The sequence below is a fragment of the Rhinoraja longicauda genome, chromosome 5 (genome assembly GCF_053455715.1).
Source record: "Rhinoraja longicauda isolate Sanriku21f chromosome 5, sRhiLon1.1, whole genome shotgun sequence".
NCBI classification, from domain to species: Eukaryota; Metazoa; Chordata; class Chondrichthyes; order Rajiformes; family Arhynchobatidae; genus Rhinoraja; species Rhinoraja longicauda.
In genome coordinates, this window is record NC_135957.1 from 57655007 (window position 1) to 57674764 (window position 19758).

The 19758-nt window shown below is 41.3% G+C and overlaps 1 protein-coding gene across 1 annotated transcript; it reads left to right on the top strand.

Moving 5' to 3' along the window:
• The first annotated feature begins 273 nt into the window (after positions 1-273).
• Positions 274-18172, top strand: tube1 (tubulin, epsilon 1). The gene is made up of 12 exons (XM_078400181.1): positions 274-375; positions 2971-3044; positions 5288-5340; positions 5560-5620; positions 6768-6883; positions 7972-8093; positions 8847-9034; positions 10351-10523; positions 13296-13436; positions 14498-14638; positions 15540-15714; positions 17964-18172. Exons 1-12 carry the CDS (start codon positions 351-353, stop codon positions 18120-18122), a joined length of 1428 nt encoding a protein of 475 aa, XP_078256307.1. The 5' UTR covers positions 274-350; the 3' UTR covers positions 18123-18172.
• The last annotated feature ends 1586 nt before the right edge of the window (positions 18173-19758 follow it).

The window sequence follows — 19758 nt, forward strand, 5'->3', positions numbered from 1 at the left end:
GGGGGAGGGGGATGGACGGAGGGACCAGGGTCACGTGCTGGGATTCCTCATTTCCGCCCAGGTCGCGGCTGCTCGTTGCCGCGGCAACGTGATGTCAGACGTCCGTTACGTCTCCCCCTGGAAACAGCGCGCGAAGCCGTTGAACGGGCGGCGGGAAGAGAGAGAGAGAGAGAGAGAGAGAGACAGAGAGAGACAGACAGACACAGAGAGACGGGGAGAGACGGGTAGAGAGGAAGAGGATAGGAGAGTGGGGGATAGAAGAGGGGGGGATAGGGGAGATAGGATAGGAGAGGAGTGATAGGAGAGGAGAGTCTGTGTGTGCGGGGAGGAGGAGGAGAGCGGAGCTCAGCATGACCCAGTCTGTCGTGGTGCAAGGTAAGTGCCGCCGGCTGAGAGAGTGTCAAGCTGCGGGGAGGCGTGCATCTGTTTTCCGTCTGCCTTGCCCTGCCCTGGGCAGAGGAGAGCTGTTCACTGCACCTCGGTACACAGGGAAGTTTTAAGTTTCTTGTCACCGGGGAAGGCACACCGAAACTGAAAACTGATAGAAGGGCCACGACCCTTTTGTTACAAGGATGTTGCCAGGGTTAGAGGTCTGAGGTCCAGGCTGGGATTCTGTTCATTGCAGCGCTGGAGGATGAGTGGTGATCTTATAGGGGGGTTGCACGCAAGGTCAAAGTGCGTGACGCACGGAGTCGCTCAAGCCGCCTGGAGGACATGGCAGCTTCCAGCATCCACTAGCAACACATGCAACAGGTACATTTTTACCTTGGGGAAAAACAACGCCAAAATGGCCAATTTTTGTGCTGTAAAAAAATTAGGAAGAAGCTGGAGGATCCGGCGGAGGAAGAGGAACCAGGAGAAGGGCTGCCAAGCCTGCAGAAGCAAGAAGCAGCTGGGAAGACATCTGGCCAGCCGGCGGGAGAAGGGGAAACATGGCAAGGAAGGGAGGCAGGAGAGAAAGGTTGAGAAGCAGAGGGCCACTGACTGGCTGGCGAGGAGGGAAGAAGAGGGGGAGGAAAGGACGGGGTTGAGCGAGCTGGGAGAGGAGCAGCGGGAAGAACCCGCACCAAGGGCCCTGGAGGGTCTGCAGGGGCAGAAGCAGTGAGCGCTGGAGTTCGGCAACCTGCCAGGGCCTGAGGGCGCAGGGCCCAGGGAGCCGTGCTTGATGGCCTTGGAGGAGGAGGCGGTGTAAAAGGAGGAGGAGCGGAGTGTTGAGCTCGAAGAGGAAGAGGAAGACCGGGGAGAGGCCGATCAGCAGCGGAGGTCAAGCAGCAGCGAGAGCTGGGCTAGGAGCTGGGAGCCAAGGCGGAGGACCAGGCCACGGCTCTGCTCGGCGTCCTCAGCCACGAGGTGTTGAGCACCGGTCAAGTCGAAGCGGACCCCGGCTGACGGAGATGGCGTGCGGGGAGAAGGGGCTGGAGGGCCAGCAGGAGCAGCGAGGAGCCAAAGAGCCACAAGAAGCGAGGCACGGAGCAGGGGTGCCAAGCGTGGGGGAGTACAGGAACGGGAAGATGTGTCGGGACGCCAGGAGGGAGCCGGAGACGCGCTGATGGGTGAAGACGAGTGCGGCGGAGCTGCAGCAAAATGCAGCCGCAATATTCAACTCCGACACCCAATCATTAGGACTGACGAATTGTTCCACAACAGAAGTCGTTCCAAACATAAAAGAGAAGAAAAAGACTAAGCAAAGAGTTGCACTGTAAGTGATTGCCTGCAGTACACGGCGCGCCCCCCAGTAGGCGTTGCGTGGCAACAGTGCGGGTCAGGGATCGTGACCTCACCTGCCATACAATTCCCCTATTGAGGTGTATGGAATCATGAGAGGAATAGATCGGGTAGATGCACAGTCTCTTGCCCAGAGTAGGTGAATCGAGGACATAGGTATAAGGTGAAGGGGAAAAGATTTAATCAGAATCTGAGGGGTAGCTTTTTTAGACAGTGTGGTGGGGGTATGGAACAAGCTGCCAGGGGCGGTAGTTGTGGCAGCTGGGACATGTAGCTGGGCCTGTGTGGGCAAGTTGGGCCGATGGGCCTGTTTACATAAAGGCTGTATCACTCTATGTCATGAAACATCACAACCAGAAAATGTTTTGCTGCTGCTTTATACTCGGGGGTCAAAATTCAGCAATGGTTCAATATTCTAACCATACTTTTAAATCAGAGCAAGCATAACACAAAAATGGCATTCACTTCTCTAATGCATTGCCTTTTATGCTTGCCTTTTTCTGTACTATAGGGTCTTATGTGGGTTTAAACCAGTGGTTGGAACATTGCCTTACTGCCCAACCCAGACCTCTGCTGGAGTTACATAACATAACATAACAACACTTTATTGTCACTCGGCACAACACCGAGCGAAATTTCAGCAGTCACACAAAATACAGCAAAAAGAAAAGAACACAGGACACCCGACCCCAACACAAACATCCATCACAGTGACTCCAAACACCCCCTCACTGTGATGGAGGCAACAAAACTTCCCCTCTCTTCCCCCCGCACCCACGGACAGGCAGCTCGACCCCTACCGAGGCAAACGACACGCACAGCCCCCGCAAGGGGATGGAAGGCCCCCCGGCCGAGCCGCCCCGGGCACCGAAACGTCCCGCGGCCACACCGGGCGATGTTAAGTCCAACGGCCGAGCCGCACCGGGCACTGAAACGTCCCGCGGCCGAACAGCGCTGACGATGTTAAGTCCAGCGGCCAAGCCGCACCGGGCACTGAAACGTCCCGCGGCCACACCGGGCGATGTTAAGTCCAGCGGCCAAGCCGCACCGGGCACTGAAACGTCCCACACCATCAATTCCCCCACCGAGGCCTGCCTGGTTTTGTTCAGACAATGGTGTGCACTTTGGGCCTAATGCATTGTCAATTTTACTAGTGGCATGCATTTGGATAATATATCTGTTGGTCCATTCCAAACTGTTTTATTTGCTGACAAATTCTAGACATATTTTCTTTCTTATTTTCAGTAGGTCAGTGTGGGAACCAAATTGGTTGTCGATTTTGGAACTTGGTCTTACGGGAACATGCAAATGTTAACAAGGTAAATAAACGAGAACACATAACTAAATGGAAAAAATGGTTCGCATTTCAGTCTATTGAGATATCAGATATATTCTTAATTAAAATTGTATTTAAATGTCAATATTAACCTGCATAAAATATATACAGCTAATTATATTGCACCATGTCTTATTTTTAAAATAAACATTTACTTTAATGACAGCAATTATGTTGTGGATAAAAAGAGAACAGAATACACTGCCAGAGGATAATTTAAGTTTGAAAATAATCACATTTGTTTAATGGAGAGTCAAGAAACTGCAGATGCCGGCTAGCTCTTGCCCACCCACTTGGCCTCTTTCTACTAGTTATCTCCCTTCTAAACTCTTTCAATCCAGATGAAGTGCCTTGACCTGAAATGTCAACTGACTTTTTCCTCCACAGGTGCTTCCTGACCCACTGAATTCCTCCAGCAGTTTGTCTTTTTATTACATACATTCAATCTGGGGAATATCTCCAAAACAGAATTCAGAAGAGTGACTATTTAAAAAAAAAGTGAAGCAGAGTTTAAAGAATCTATCAAATTTTAAAACAAATCAAGCACCTGCACCTATTGGTTTTCCAATGTTAATACCAAAGTCAAAGAAATGGGGAACAAAGGAAAGAGGAGAGCAATCCTGGATTTGTTAAGAAACAGGAGTGTAGTAATGTCAGAGAGTCTGTCATAGAGAATGTGAAATGTCATAAAATCAAAAGTATTGATAACTTTCATGATTTACAGTGACATATTTTTTTCTATATATTGCATGACTTGATTGCTATTGAATTGTTTTGGCATTGTGTTGATTAAGTTGTAGATGTTTCAATATAACTGAGCTCATATTGGGGGAAGAAAAAGACATGATGTGTAGGAAGGAACTGCAGATGCTGGTTTTAAACCAAAGATCGACACAAAATGCTGGAGTAACTCAGCGGGACAGGCGGTATCTCTGGAAAGAAGGAATGAATAATGTTTTGGATCGAGACCCTTCTTCATGGTGTTACATATCCAGCTGCATTTATTGTATGCAAATGACATTCTGTTTCCAAATTGTATTTAAATATTAATCTATATTGCTGGAATGAGTAACGAAATGTGATTTTAGAAACATTGGAAAAATAGGTGCAGGAGTAGGCCATTCGGCCCTTCGAGCCATTCAATATGATTATGGCTGAAATCAGTACCCTGTTCCTGCTTTTTCCCCATATCCCCTGATTCCTTTAGCCCGCAGAGCTAAATCTAACTCTCTATTAAACGTCCAGTGAATTGGCTTCCACTGCCTTCTGTGGCAGAAAATTCCACAGATTCACAACTCTCTGAGTGAAGATGTTTTTCCTCATCACAGTCCTAAATGGCCTACCCCGTATTCTTAAACTGTGACCCCTGGTTCTGGACTCCCCCAACATCGGGAACATTTTTCCTGCATCTAGCCTGTCCAGTCCTTTAAGAATTTTATATGTTTCTATAAGATCCCCTCTCATCCTTCTAAATTCCAGTGAATGCAACCCCAGTCGACCCATTCTTTCATCATATGTCAGTCCCACCATTCCGGGAATTAACTTGGTGAACCTACCCTGCACTCCCTCAATAGCAATAATGTCCTTCCTCAAATTAGGAGACCATTTTGCTGTGCAAGTGTTTAATTATATGTAGTTATATTTTAAAATGGCTAATACAGAATACTTTCAGGATTGTAGGTGGACACAAAATGCTGGAGTAACTCAGCGGGACAGGCAGCATCTCTGGAGAGAAGGAATGGGTGATGTTTCGGGTCGAGATCCTCCTTCAGGCTCAATGGATGACGTTTCGGGTCGAGACTCTTCTCATTTTGTGTCTACCTTTGATTTAAACCAGCATCTGCAGTTCTTTCCTACACTTTCAGGATTGTAATGTGCATATTTCAATGTTTGAAATTGGCTTTAAGTGATGTGAGGTCAGAAGTGTATAAAATGAACAGCTCTTCAGCGAATACCATTAAAATTATACAGCAGCCACGTTTGCCTTTTGTTAATGTATGATTGTTTTTATTTTCCAGCTCCTTTTTCAGAGTCTTTGGCAAAATAGGTGTTCAGATTCTTCCTGACTTTGCTGCCTCTACTTCAGTGCAAATTTCAGTTTATCAATTAGTGCTAATTTTCCATTTTTATTACATAGAAGAAAGTGTTCATTGGATTTTATAGTGGATGAGTTAGATTTTACAGTCAGACACATTATGAAATATTTTATTTCTGTTTTTAATTTAGAAAGGCATCTATGATGAGTCTCTCAGCAATTTTTTTAGAAATGTGGACACAAGGTAAGCAATATGATTTTGCAAACGGGCTCTTAATCATAAATTCTGAAAATTTTGTTGACTTAATGAGAGAACAAACTGAACAATACTTTTAATACACTTTAAATTATATGTAATAGGAAATTAATTTTCAGATAGCAGAAAGGCATGCATCTGCAGCTTTGCTACTTCCTCCTTTGAAGAAAAATCATTATCCCATTTTATGGACCAATTATTTTTCAGATACAGTGATGGAGATGGTATAAATCTTCCCAAAGGACTAATTCGAACACTCAAAGCTCGGGTAACATTACATTAATTTTAAAGTATAATTATAGTGATTTAAATTAGCAGTAATGTGATAATTGTAATAAATTTATGCCAGAATGCTTCATGAGAAAGAAGATGTTAAATGTCCTATGTAGCATTGGCAAAGTTTTGCATCTTAATCTTTATCTTATTGCTTTCTCAAAGTGCAGTGTCATGTAATTTCAACTTTTCAGGCCATTGAGTTGCACAGCGTCCTAGTTTTTAATCATTCAAGGGATCGGGCTGAGCCAGCATTTAATTCCCCATCCCACGTTGCCCTTGTGAAGGTGGTGATGAGCTGCTTTTGAACTCCTGCCGTCCTTGACGTGTTGGTTACCCAGAGTACCATTAAGGAGGGAGTTGCAGGATTTTGACTATCTTATGGTGAAGGAATGGCAATATACTTCCATGTCAGGTTGTAGTGTGGTTTGGAGGGCAACTTCCAGGTGGTGGTGTTCCCATGCTATTGGTGCCCTTGTCCTTCTAACTGGTATATGTTATGGGTTTGGAAGGTGCGATCAATGAGTCTTGCTTGGTAAGTTGTGCAATGCAAATGGTGCAGATTGCTTCTAGATTTCTGTGCATCAGTGGAGGTGTGAGTGAGCGAATGATTGTGGATGGGGTACCTATCAAGTGAGCTGCTATCTCCTGTCTGGTGTTGAGCTTCTTGAGTGTTACTGAAGCTGTGTACATCCAGACAAGAGGAGAGTATTCCACCTCAATTGCTTGAACCTGGTGGTTGGCGGACAGCCTTTGGGGGGTTAGGAGTGGAGTCACTCATTAGGATTCCTACCCCTTGACCTGTTCTTGTGCATGGTTGTCCAGGTATCTGAACAAATTCTTCACATCCATCTTGTTTCCTCTTGTCAGAAAATCTCTGGAATTTCAGGTGACTGTTTTAAAGCAGGGATTGCTGATTGTGGACAGATGAGGTGACATTTTTTTGAGCTCCCTTTGTCAGAGCTATGAAACAGAATTTGGGAATATTTTTTAAGGCAGATGTAGATATCTGAAGAGAAAAGGAGAAGGCTTGAGGGGCTGAGTGGCCAATTGCTGCTCCTAATTCATATGATTGTTTAGTTAAATCTGATTGAATCACTGCATGTAATTGGAATTCCCTGACAATATTCTTTGCCTTCTAGGCAGTACTCATTGATATGGAAGAAGGTGTCGTTAATGAATTACTTCAGGGTCCGTTGAGAGATGTTTTTGACAGTAAACAGCTTATATCAGACGTATCTGGTTCCGGTAACAATTGGTAAGGGAACATGTGACTAGTGTAAAAGGGCTTGTTGGACTCATGAAAGTTCTTCCTTCCATTCCATAACTTAGCTGGCCGAACATCTAAGTGGATTTTATTAGGTTATTGTCATTGAATCATAGAGTCACGCCACATCGCAACAGGCCATTTCCATGCTGAGCATTATCATCCATTTATACAAATCCTAAACTAACCTCATTTTAATCTCCCCACATGTCTATCAGCTTTCTTCATGTTCTACCACTCGCCTGCAGTGGTGGCAATTTATCAGGAAACAAATTAACCTACCAATTGACACACCTTTAGGATGTGAAGAAAACTGGATTACCAGAAATAAACCCATGGGATTACAGGGAGAAAGTACAATTTCCACATAAAAATCATTGGAGGTTAGGATTGGATCTAAGTTGCTGGAGTTGCAAGACAGTAGTACTGCTAGCTGAGCCTCTCCTACCTATTGGTGTGTACTTGTAATATTTTTAAGCATATTTTCCACTTGCTAAATCTTTGGAGTTAGAATGTTTATGTTGTTGAATTACTTTGTTAAATGTAATTCTCTAAGTTTGTTATTTTCGCCTGGTTTTGTTTGAAATTATATTTACTATATTTGTTTCCATAACAATCTTGATACATGGATTCAATTTTTCTACCTCCAAAGGCTCACATGTAGACAGTTCAACAACTTGCCCAGCTACATTCCCTAAGATTACATCGACTACTATCCTTTCTCTACTAGGACTATCTATACTCTGGTTTAAAAAAACTTTCCGCGACAAACTCTAAAAAATTCCACCCCTTCTAGAACTTTTACAATAAGCCAAACTCAGTTAATATTAAAAATATTTTTAAAATGGTTAAAAATTGAAAGCCCCAACCCTAGGACCTATTCTTCACACACCTCTCCAACAATTACAAAATAATATGTCATAGCTTATAGTTGTTGTGAATAGACAATAGGTGCAGGAGTAGGCCATTCGGCCCTTCGAGCCAGCACTGCCATTCAATGTGATCATGGCTGATCATTCTCAATCAGAATAATTCTGTCAATTCGTTATATTTCTTAAAAATCAGTTTTTCCTACACAGGGCAGTGGGGTACAAACAGTATGGTAATCAGTATCGGGATCAAATTCTCAACACACTCCGAAAAACAGCTGAACACTGTGATTCTTTGCAATGTTTCTTTTTAATTCATTCAATGGGTGGAGGTGAGTCATACATCTTTACAATGCCGTGCCTTTTATTTTTGAAAATCAATAAAACTATAAGCGCTGGAAATTTGAAATAAAAGCAGAAATTGCTGGAAATACTCAGCAGGCCAGGCAGCATCTTGGAAAAGTCTGTCCAAAACATATTTTTACTTCAGATTACTTTAGAGATACAGCATGAAATCAGGTTCTTCGTCCTTTTGAGTCCATTGATCACCTGTTCACACTGTGTTATCCCATCGACCACTCCCTACAAACTAAGAGGAATTTACAGAAGTCAATTAACCTTCAAACCCATAATCTTTGGGATGTGGGAGGAAACTGGAGTAAGCCAGTCGGAGAGAATGTACAAATCCACGCAGATGGTACCTGTCAGGATAATCTGCACAATCTGCACTTGTGTCCATTAATGTGTTGTTTTTTTTATTCCTTTGCTTTTTTTCACATAATTCAGTGTTAGCAATTTGCAATTATGTACCTCAAATTTTCAGGCAGCAATTTGTGAACTCTGTAAAGGGCGAATTTCTATTATCCTTGCAGACTAAATGCAGGGTTGCCTGTATCTTTAACCTGAGCATGCTAAAGAAAACAAGTTTTCTGCAATTTAAGATTTCTGACATCTGCTCCTTTTTAATATCTATAAACTGAAGCTTCAATAATTTGTTTTGAGCAATTTGACTTGTAATCTAAAGTGAGAAATAAGTTTTAACAAGAATTGTATTACAGCTATTTTTATCCTAAATTGTTTTGCAGGGACTGGTTCTGGTTTGGGTACCTATGTGCTGAGCCTCTTGGAGGATGAATTCCCAGAAGTTTATCGATTTGTTACTGCTGTCTACCCTTCTGCTGAGGACGACGTTATAACCTCTCCATATAATAGTGTTCTCGCCATGAAGGAGCTGACCGAGCATGCTGATTGTGTTTTACCAATTGAAAATCAGGTCAGTGATTTGTCAGGATGTATATTTCACCTTAACATCTTAAAAGGCCAATGATACAAAATCTTTAGTAATAATAAGCCTAGCGGCTTGCACAACTGACCCATGGCTGCTGAGTTTAGCATGAAAGGAGTGAGAAATTTGCGGCAAGGAGACCAAGCATCTACGTTTAGTTTGATGAGGTTTACGCCTCAATTCTTTTGTCTTGTTGAGTGAGGTCCAATTGCATTGGGTTGGAAATCACTGGGTTTGAAAAACCATGCAGCTGAAGGGAAGTGAGAAGGCTTGTGACCAGAAGCTAACTGCGCTGAGCGTAGGTCAGGTGGTGCTGAAATACTAATCTGAACACTCCCCAGCTGACCTGCGTCCCTCTCTGGAGAACATGGGTCGGTGTTTTGGCGACTTTCAAATTCTGCCAGGCAGAGAAGAGTGTTAGTAGAGTGAAAGTAGAGTGGTTAGGTCTCCACTGGAGGAAGACCCTGCAACGGTACCTCCCTTGTCAGCGGGTTTAATAATAATATTGGGATATTTGTTAAGTGAGCAGTGGACTGTGCATTCAGACAGGGTGAAATTGGAGTACATGAGGGGAGAAGAAAACTCAAATCAATATCACATTGGCAGTTGGTAGTAAAAAGGTCCAGATAGGAAAGAATGATAATTCTATGATCTTGTCTAAGTTTTCGTAATGACCAGCTGCCTCTTCATTCTCCTCCCACCTTCCTTCCACTACTTCACTGTGACCTACCAGTATACATATTCCTTTTGGCCTCAGAATTTTGCTGGTGTCCCCCAAATATTAGCTTTTTTTTTGTTGCATGGATACCAGTTGTTGAATCCAGCAGAACTGCCAAGCTGCAGTATTTCAGGATTTCTTGGTTGCTGCATCCATCCCTTTGCTCCATAAGCATCAGGAGTTATCAGGCATTTATGTGTTTAATTTTTGCCTATGCCAAATTTTAAATAGCAGATGTCCGATGGTGCAGCATGGTGGTGCAGCATGGTGGCGCAGCGGTAGAGTTGCTGCCTTACAGCGCCAGGGACTCCAGTTCGATCCTCACTACAGGTGCTGTTTGTACAGAGTTTGTACGTTCTTCCCGTAACCTGCATGGGTTTTCTCCAGGAGCTCCGTTTCACCCCATATTCCACAGACGTACAGGTTTATATGCTAATTGGCTTGGTAAAATTGGAAATTGTCCATAGTGTATGTAGGATAGTGTTAGTGTGCGGGGATCGCTGGTCGGTGCGGACTCGGTGGGCGAAAGGGCCTGTTTCTGTGCTGTATCTCTAAATTAAACTGATGTTTTCTTTTCTAAATCCAGTCCTTAGTTGACATAATCAACAAAATCAATCGGATGGCCTGTGCTGGTAAAATGGCTTCCACAATAAAACTGCGGAGTACACTGATCTCCAGCCAGAGTGAAGTCAAAAGACAGGAAAAGCCATTTGATGCAATGAACAATATTGTTGCCAACCTGCTACTGAATTTGACCAGGTGAGTGATCAATTGATTTATTACTATCGATAAAAAGGGAACCAGTGGATGTACTATACCTTTATCTCCAGAAGGCATTCATGTAATGAAAATGCCACGCCAAAGGTCATTGCAGAAAATAAAAAGTTCCTGGTGACAAGATAAGTTTGAGGATTAGAAGATTGGTTAGCTCACAGCAAAAAGTAAGCATAAATGGATCGTTTTCTGCTTGGCCAGATGTAACCATTGGTGTGCCACAGTCATTGATGCTGAGCCTCAGGTTCTTTGTAATTTATGTAGGTGATTTGGATGAAGAATCAAGAGGAATGTTAGCCAAATTAGCTCATGACACAAAGGTAGGTGAAATAGCAAATTGTGAAGAGGACATGAGGAAACCACAAAAGGATATAAACAGGGTTAAGTGACCAACAAAAATCTGGCAAATGGAGTACAATGTGGAAAAAATGTGAAATCGTTCATTTTAGTAAGAAAAAACTGATTACAAAATTAAATATTGAGAGATTACAGAGCTCTGAGATGCAATCATTTGGAGACAATGATTTGCACACAATGAGTATGAAGGTGAACAGTTAGTTTGACATGTGACAATAAACTGACCTTGAAACCTTGATAATAATTAATAGAATGCAAATATTTATTACTGGAGGAATTAAATGCAATATCATAGATGTTTTGCCAATCTAAGGCAGTGATGTGATTTTTTAAGAAAAAAATATTTGAGTTGCCATTCTTTGAAACTCATTTCTGTGAAGGATGTTGTGGTAGATACTTGATAACCAGGAAGGTGAAAGGTACTGAGGTTAGACAGGATCATAAAGTTGAAGTTACTATTGAATTAGCCCTGATCTTATTAAATTTAACTAGCTGGTCTTTTCCTGCACAATCTTCCATAATTTTAAGTTTGGGTCAATGCTGTCGTCTTGCAAGTTTTGGTCATTAAAGGGAACAGAGGATTTTTCCATGAACTTAAGACTTTTCAAGTGCTTGTATTATTAATGGATTTATCATCTCTCCCATGCCTGACTGTCCAGTCTGCCACAGGACAAGACAGACTAGACAAGGCCATCGGGGGATCCTAATTAGTAATCTTCTTGATCCCACTTCCCATTCCCATATTGACCTTTCTGTCCTTGGCCTCCTCCAGTGCCAGAGTGAGGCCACAAGCAAAATGAAAGAACAGCACCTTGTATTCCATTTGGGTAGTTTACAACCCAACGGTATGAACATTGAATTTTCCAATTTCAAATAATTACCCCCAACCCCTCTTCTTTCCCATTTCCCTTCTGCTGTCGCCTATCCCGGTGTGCACACATTTCACCCTGCTCCTTTCCCCACTGTAAGCTGATCTCCCACCTCTCTTTCAAGCTTTCTTCACCCTAGTTCATCAGTCTGAAGATTAATCCTGAGGCAAAATGTCATCTGTCCACAAATGCTACCTGACCCGCTGAGTTCCTTCAGCACTGTTTTTTCCTAGATATTAGTATTTTCTAGAATTGCAGCTTCTGCAAAATCTGGGTTCCTGTAACATCCAGTTGTATTCTTGCATGTCTTTCAAGAAGCATATTTTATTTCAACTACTGGAGAATGCAGCTGCTTAAGGATTGTTACTTGTATTTAAGGGTTGTCAAGGTCACAGCTGCATAGATCTTGCAATCGAGTAATACTTACTGAAGCTGACTCAAGGAAACGCGACAATGCTGTTCAATGAACTTCTAAATGGACGATTTTGTTGTTTATGGAATTTAACAAACATTAGGGTGATAGTCACACAAAGCTGGAGTAACTCAGTGGGACAGGCAGCATCTCTGGAGAGAAGGAATGGGTGACGTTTCGGGTCGAGACCCTTCAGTCCCGCGGAGTTACTCCAACTTTTTGTGTCTATCTTCAGTTTAAACCAGCATCTGCAGTTCCTTCTTACACATTAGGGTGAGTGTTGGTTTAACACTGTTAACAGCAGATAACACAATTACTATGCCACATCGTGTAATGTAGAAGGGAAATTAATTAAACAAGAGTATGTGAGGAGACTAACAATCAGGGTAAACAGGAATAGCATGTTCCTTTATTTGAAACTACTCAGCATTAAAAAAAGAGGATTGAACTGAAATGTGTGATTGGAGAAGCTATTTTTGTTGAAGATGAAGCTGGACAAAATGGATGACATTTGTGCTGTAAATTCTGCACCCTGCACAATGAGAGCAGTGATGCCATGTTATTCAAGTCATAATATCACGATATTGAAATTATAATTTCAGATTTTATCTGACAATGGTAGATGCCATAGCTTCTGGGTAATAAGACGGGGAACAACGATTCTTGAATCTAAATATTCACTGAATTTGTAAGTCAGGCTTTATTAAATTTTGTTGAATAGGTTGGACCTGAAGTGAACATCATGATACATTGAAGCAAAAACAGAAAATGCTTGAAATACTCAGCATGTCAGCCAGCAGCCAGTTAATGCTTCAGATTGAGGAATTATCAGAAGTCTTTGCTATGCAATCATAGCAAAATCCATGTATTAAAAATTCCAGGTCATAAAATACAAGTTTATTTACTTTAAAAATCTGTAACTGTACACTAATATTCATTTTTTGATAGATTGTCAATATTTTATGCAATAAGACCAGGAAAGGTTATTTTATTACTGATGTTGCAGAACATAACATGAACAGTAGATACAGTCACAGCATAATTGCTCTCTATATGTTCAAATTATATTACTAATTTGCATAGATTTTTTATTTTACTAGTTTAATTCCTGTTCTTCAGTTCTTCCAGATTCGAAGGGTCCCTCAACATGGATCTTAACGAGATCACCATGAACTTGGTTCCCTTTCCACGGCTTCATTACCTTGTTTCGAGCCAAACTCCGTTATACACCTTGGCTGATGTAAACATCCCTACAAGGAGGTGGGAGTTTCACCAAGAAAGTTAACATTGTTAACTTTAACATGTTAGAATTTTAGCATTTAACATGTTAGAATGTTCGAGCTTTAGCATCTGACATTCATGTTAGAATGTTAGAACTTTAACATTTAGAAAGTTAGCATTTTAAGGAACATATGATGTCTGCAAAAAATGTTGGTTGTCATGAAGTTAATGTAAAGTGCATCAATCTTTTTTTATTTTTAAATGACCATTAAAAGGTGCCTGTAAATACAATAACACTCAGTTAAATATATAATAATAACTATCAATTAATAACCATAATAGTACAAAACCAATATCTGTAGTGCAATTAAAGACAGTCTATAGAGGATTCTAGTTGCTGAGGTTTGTCTTGTACAATGTTCAAGACCCTTATGGTTGCTGGGAAAAAGTTATTCTTGGACCTGTTCATCACGGTTTTCAGGTTCCTATGCCACCTTCATGATGATAGTAACAAAATGAGAATGTGTTCTGAGTGGTGTGAGTCTTTGTGATATTGGCTGCCTTTTTGAGGCAGTGCCTCCTATAGTTGGGATAGCTTCAATAGTAGGGAAGTTAGTACCTGTGATGGACCAGGCAATGTCTACCATTCTCTGTAGTCTCCATCATTCCTGAGTGTTTGAGTTGCTGAACTAAGCCGTGATGCAACCAGTCCGTATGTTCTCCATCATACATGGAAGTTCAATAGAGTATTTGTTGGCATACCAAAACTTCTCAATCTGCACAATGGACGTTAGTGTTACTGGTCAGTAGTCATTGAGGCATGTCACCTTACTCCTCTTTGGCACTGGTATCATTGATGTCCTTTCAAAGCAGGTAGGAACATCAGACCTTAGTAATAAGATTATTGATCAAATCGTTTTGGACTGGGTCCGAGAATCTCCCCACACATTCCTCGCCAACTCGCACTTATCAGGGATCGACACAGAATCTATCTGGATGCCCAACTTTTAAGGCATTTTACAAGAGCAGAGCAGTTGATATGTACATATCCCAAAAATATCCCACCTGTCCTTTGACCTCCTGTCTATTTGTTTAAACAGATTGGATCAGATGTTCACTGATGCTTTCAGTAAGGATCACCAGTTGATGCATGCAGATCCAAAACGTAACTTGTACCTTGCCTGTGCACTAATGGTGCGGGGAAATGTTCAGATATCTGATCTTAGAAGAAATATTGAGAGGTATGTGGATATGCTAACCTATACATATATATTTTTTCCTTAGTTGAAGATACTTAATCAGAACTGGGAAAGTGAGAAAGCAAGTTAGTTATAAATTTCAGAAAAGATGGGGATGGGACAGAAACAATAGAGAATATCTATGAATGGGTGAAGCCAGGGTTGCCAAGGTGATTTCACTGTGGAACAACCTAATCAGTGGATTCGTGGGGACAGTTAGGGAAAGGTTAGAGAGAGAGAAAACAAAGGGACTTTCAACGACTCTCTTGCAGAGTCCTGAAACCAAAGCAAGAATGTTGGAAATGCCCAGCAAATCAGACAGTGACAGTGGAGAGAGGAAAACGGCATTAATCTTGCAGGTAGAAAACCTTGTAGCAGAATTGGAAATGTGTTAGATAAAGAAATCTAGGATAGAGAGTGATTTGACGTTCAGTGGAAAGCTATTAAAAGAAATCAAGAAAATGCTTTTTTTTTCCCCAACAAGTATACATAGTTTAATGCCGATCAAGTTGTTTAGCATTCTGTGTAGGAAGGAACTGCAGATGCTGGTTTATACTGAAGATAGACACAAAATGCTGGAGTAACTCAGCCGGACAGGCAACATCTCTAGAGAGAAGGAATGTGCGATGTTTTGGGTCAAGACCCTTCTTCAGACAGTCTGAAGAAGGGTCTCGACCTGAAACATCGCCCATTCCTTCTCTCTAGAGATGCTGCCTGTCCCGCTGAGTTACTTCAGCATTTTGTATTTAGCATTCTGTCAGTTTTGCAGCAATAATTACTTAGTAGTTACTTTCTACATAACCATGTCCACAGCAGCAATTTTTAATATTGTAGTTGCAATTGTTATACTGTGGCTATAATTCATATCCAAGTTGAATAATAAAAGATCAAAATGTCCTTCCAGATTGAAGTCTTCCCTGCAGTTTGTTTCATGGAATCAAGAAGGCTGGAAAACAAGCCTCTGCTCAATACCTCCTGTGGGTCACACACATTCTTTGTTGGCGCTGGCCAACAATACTTGTGTTAAATCTACCTTCACAGACCTCAAGGATCGCTTTGTAAAACTTTACAAGAAAAAGGTAAATCCTAAATAATTTGCTTTTGCAGTGTGTTGGTGGTTTAACAGCAGTCTGAATGGTAGAAATATTGAAATACCAAAAAAAGAATGGTATGGTCTGGCTATTTATGTGTTGAAGTGCCATCATTCTGATCTTTAGAGGGATGAATCTGCAAAGTAAAATTATGTTCTTTTTTTCAAGGTTTAAAACATCGCGTTGACCGGCTTTGAATTTCATTTGCCTTTCTGTTGTTGCAATTTAATTGATAGTTTCCTGAAGCTCCTAATTTGAATTCATAGCTTTCATTGTAATGTCAGTAAATTTCTAACTCACCATAATTCCAACCATGTACCTGCCCAAATGTCTTTTAAATGTTGTTATAGTACCTGCCTCAACTACCTCCTCTGGCAGCTCATGTGAAGAAAAAAAAAACTGCCCCACAGATTCCTATAAAATCCTGCCCCTCTCACCTTATACACACGTCCTCTGGTTCTAGATTCCTTGACTCTGGATAAAATACTATTCATTCACCCTATATCTCCTCCTCATGAATTTATGCACCTCTGTAAGATCACCCCTCGGCCTCCTGCCCTCCGAGGAATAAAGTCTTAGCCTGGCCAAGCTCTCCATGTAGTTCAGGCCCGTACGTCCTGGCAACATCCTCGTAAATGTTTGCTCCCCTCTTTCCAGCTTATCAACATCCTATAGCAGGGTGACTAAAACTGAACACAACACCCCCAATGTGGACACACCAATGACTTGTACAACTGTAACATACGCTGTAACATGTCACGCTGTTCCAGATGTCAACTTCTCTACATCGGCGAAACCAAGCGCAGGCTCGGCGATCCTTTCGCTCAACACCTCCGCTCAGTCTGTCTTAGCCAACCTGTTCTCCCGGTGGCTCAGCATTTCAACTCCCCCTCCCATTCCCAATCTGACCTTTCTGTCCTGGGCCTCCACCACTGTCAGAGTGAGGCCCAGTGCAAATTGGAGGAACAGCACCTCATATTTCGCATGGGTAGTTTACACCCCAGTGGTATGAACATTAACTTCTCTAACTTCAGATAGTCCCAGCTTTCCCTCTCTATCCCCTCCCCTTCCCAGTTCTCCCACTAATCTTCCTGCTCTAACTACATCCTATCTTTGTCCCACCCCCTCCCCTGACATCAGTCTGAAGAAGGGTCTTGACCCGAAATGTCACCTATTCCTTCTCTCCAAAGATGCTGCCTGACCTGCTGAGTTACTCCAGCTTTTTGTGTCTACCATTCCTCTTTCTATAGTCAATACACTGACTGATGAAGCCCAGTGTACCTTGACCACCTTATCGTCCTGTGATGCCACTTTCCGGGAACTATGTACTTGCACTCCTACATCCCTCTACTCTACAATGCTCCCTAGGGCCCTGACATTTGTGTGAATGTCCTGCCCTGGTTTGACTTCCCAATATGCAATATCTTACACTTATCTGCATTAAACTCCATGAATTATTCCTCAGCTCACTTGCCCAGCTGATCATTACCCTGCTGTCATTTTGGGTAGTCATCTTCGCTATCTACAATACCACCCACTGTAGTGTCATCTGCAAACGTATCAATCATGCCTTGTACATTTCATCAAAATCAATGATATAAACCTCAAACAGCAATTGTTCCAGCACCTATCCCTGAGGCACACCACTAGTCAAAGGGCTCCAGGCTGAAAAACAACCTTCCATCCTCACTCTCTCCTTCCTTCCAGGAAGCCAATTCTCTATCCAGGCGGCTAGTTCTCCTTGGATTCCTTGTGATCTAACCTACCACAGCAGCCAACCATGCAAAACCTTCTCAAATGCCTTGCTGAATTCCAAGTAGACATCTATGGCTTTGCCCTCATCAGTCTTTTTGGTTACTTCTTCATAAAACTAAATCAGATTTGTAAAACACAATCTCTACATACAAAACCATGCTGACTATCCCTAATCAGCCCCTGTTTCCGTGCCAGGTAATTAACTGCTTGGCATAGTACCTGTTTACAAACAGTATGCACTGGAAATTAGCATGAATGTTGGCATATGGATAAAAGTATGTCGAAAGAAAGCTTGGATCACGTTCTTTCTTGAGGGTCTGTGGCTAGCTTTTAATCCATTGATAGTGAACAAAAAAATTGCTTAAAAATCTTGACATAATCAACTTTCTACATATTTGCATTATTGCACTTCCCATATTAAGATGTTGCTATGAATCACAAGATTATTTCAGTAATGATCCATGTTAATTTTGTCACTTCAGGCTCACATTCATCATTATCTTCATGTGGATGGGATGGAACAAAGCTGTTTTACAGAAGCAACTGATTCTTTGACATCACTAATTGAAGAGTACAACCAATTGGATGCAACTAAAGGACAAATAATCAACAATGTTCCTCGTCTTTCCATTGCAATGTAAAATATTGGATAATGAAATGCAAGAACTGTTCAATCAATATTAGGCAAATAATTAGAGGTTTTATATATATATGTGTGTGTTACTTTCAATAAACAAAGATAAACATACACACGCTAAATGTATCTAATATATGTCTATTTTAGATAATGTATAGAGATGCGTATGTTATGCATAATGTGTAGAGATATATATTATGTATGTACATATTATACGTATAATATCTGCTATATATTGTACTATAATATATATATTAGATACATGTAAGATATATGTATCTATAATATAGAATATGTATCTACATACACATATGTTCAATGTTTATTGAAAGTAACATGTATTGCTCATATAGTTTTATGATGGTGAGGTTCTAAACCTTTATTGCACAGATTTTCTGAATTACTATAATATTTATTGCAATATATTTTGTTGTTCCAATGATGAGTTGATGGATCATCGCAAACACAGTAATAGTGTATAGGTTAGTGCAGGGAGCTTGGGAAGCTGCTGTCATCTGGCACAGTGGTATGATTACTGAATAGGCCTCGGTCTCTAAGTTAGGAAAGGCAAACCTGAATCACCCCCTCCTCTCGGACAGTGGTCTGAAAAACTGGATGTAACCTTTTTGGATGTAAATAAAATCCTTTCTGGATTTCATTAATATTTATGATAGTTTGTATTCTTGTTTGATTAAACTAATGACATTTTACGCATTTTTATAAAATGGATCTGTTGCTGAAACTTCTTTCATTTTTGGAAAAAATGAAATACCAAAGATAACTTGAATGATTTTGCAAATGTTACATTTAACACGATGTACTATTTTCTAAAAATGTATTTGCAATAATTTAGATTTAATATAAAATTGTTTATTTTGTGTGTGTGCGCATAAAATGATCAATTCTGACAATTCAGTATCTCTAATCCAATAAAAAATAATTTTCTTACTATGTATGCATTTTGAATAATGTTGCCTTGTATTTGCCAAAGCAACTACGAAGGTGTAGCGCGTCGATAAAGGCAAGGAGCCAGGTATTTCGGGAAGGTATATTTTATTGTATCGTGGGTATCAGACGGGTCTAGTCTGCCGGAATGGCTTGGCGCCCAAACCTTGTCCTTATATACCTGAGTCCAGGACCGCCTCCCGGGACTGTTCCATTCCCGTGCCGAGGGGTCGGTAGAAGTATGGCCCGACCCTTGGGAGCCGCCACAAAGGAGAGATTAAAATAGTGAAGTAAACAAAATATTACTCTCTAAACCTTTTGGGTATGAATTTCAAGTTCTTGGAGTTGACCTGTCCAATACATTTAAGCAGCATATCCACATAGATGAAGTGCATTATTTCCAAAATGGACATTGCATTGTTTAACCCTTTCGATGCGCATGTACGCCAATTGGCGACTGAAGGCACTTCTTTGCGACCAAGGTGAGACTTATTTTACAATAACAGTAGTATTAGAAGTCGCCAATAGACGTTGCTGGCATTCAGTTTCAGACTGGCGCTCTTGAGATAAAACTTGAGAAATGGGTGTTTCCATTCAAAAATCATGAGAATTTTGCGTGTGAACTTTTCATTAAAAAATTTAAAAATTTTGTTTCTAAAATCACCCTGGGTGGTTCTTGTCAGACTGGTGCTCTC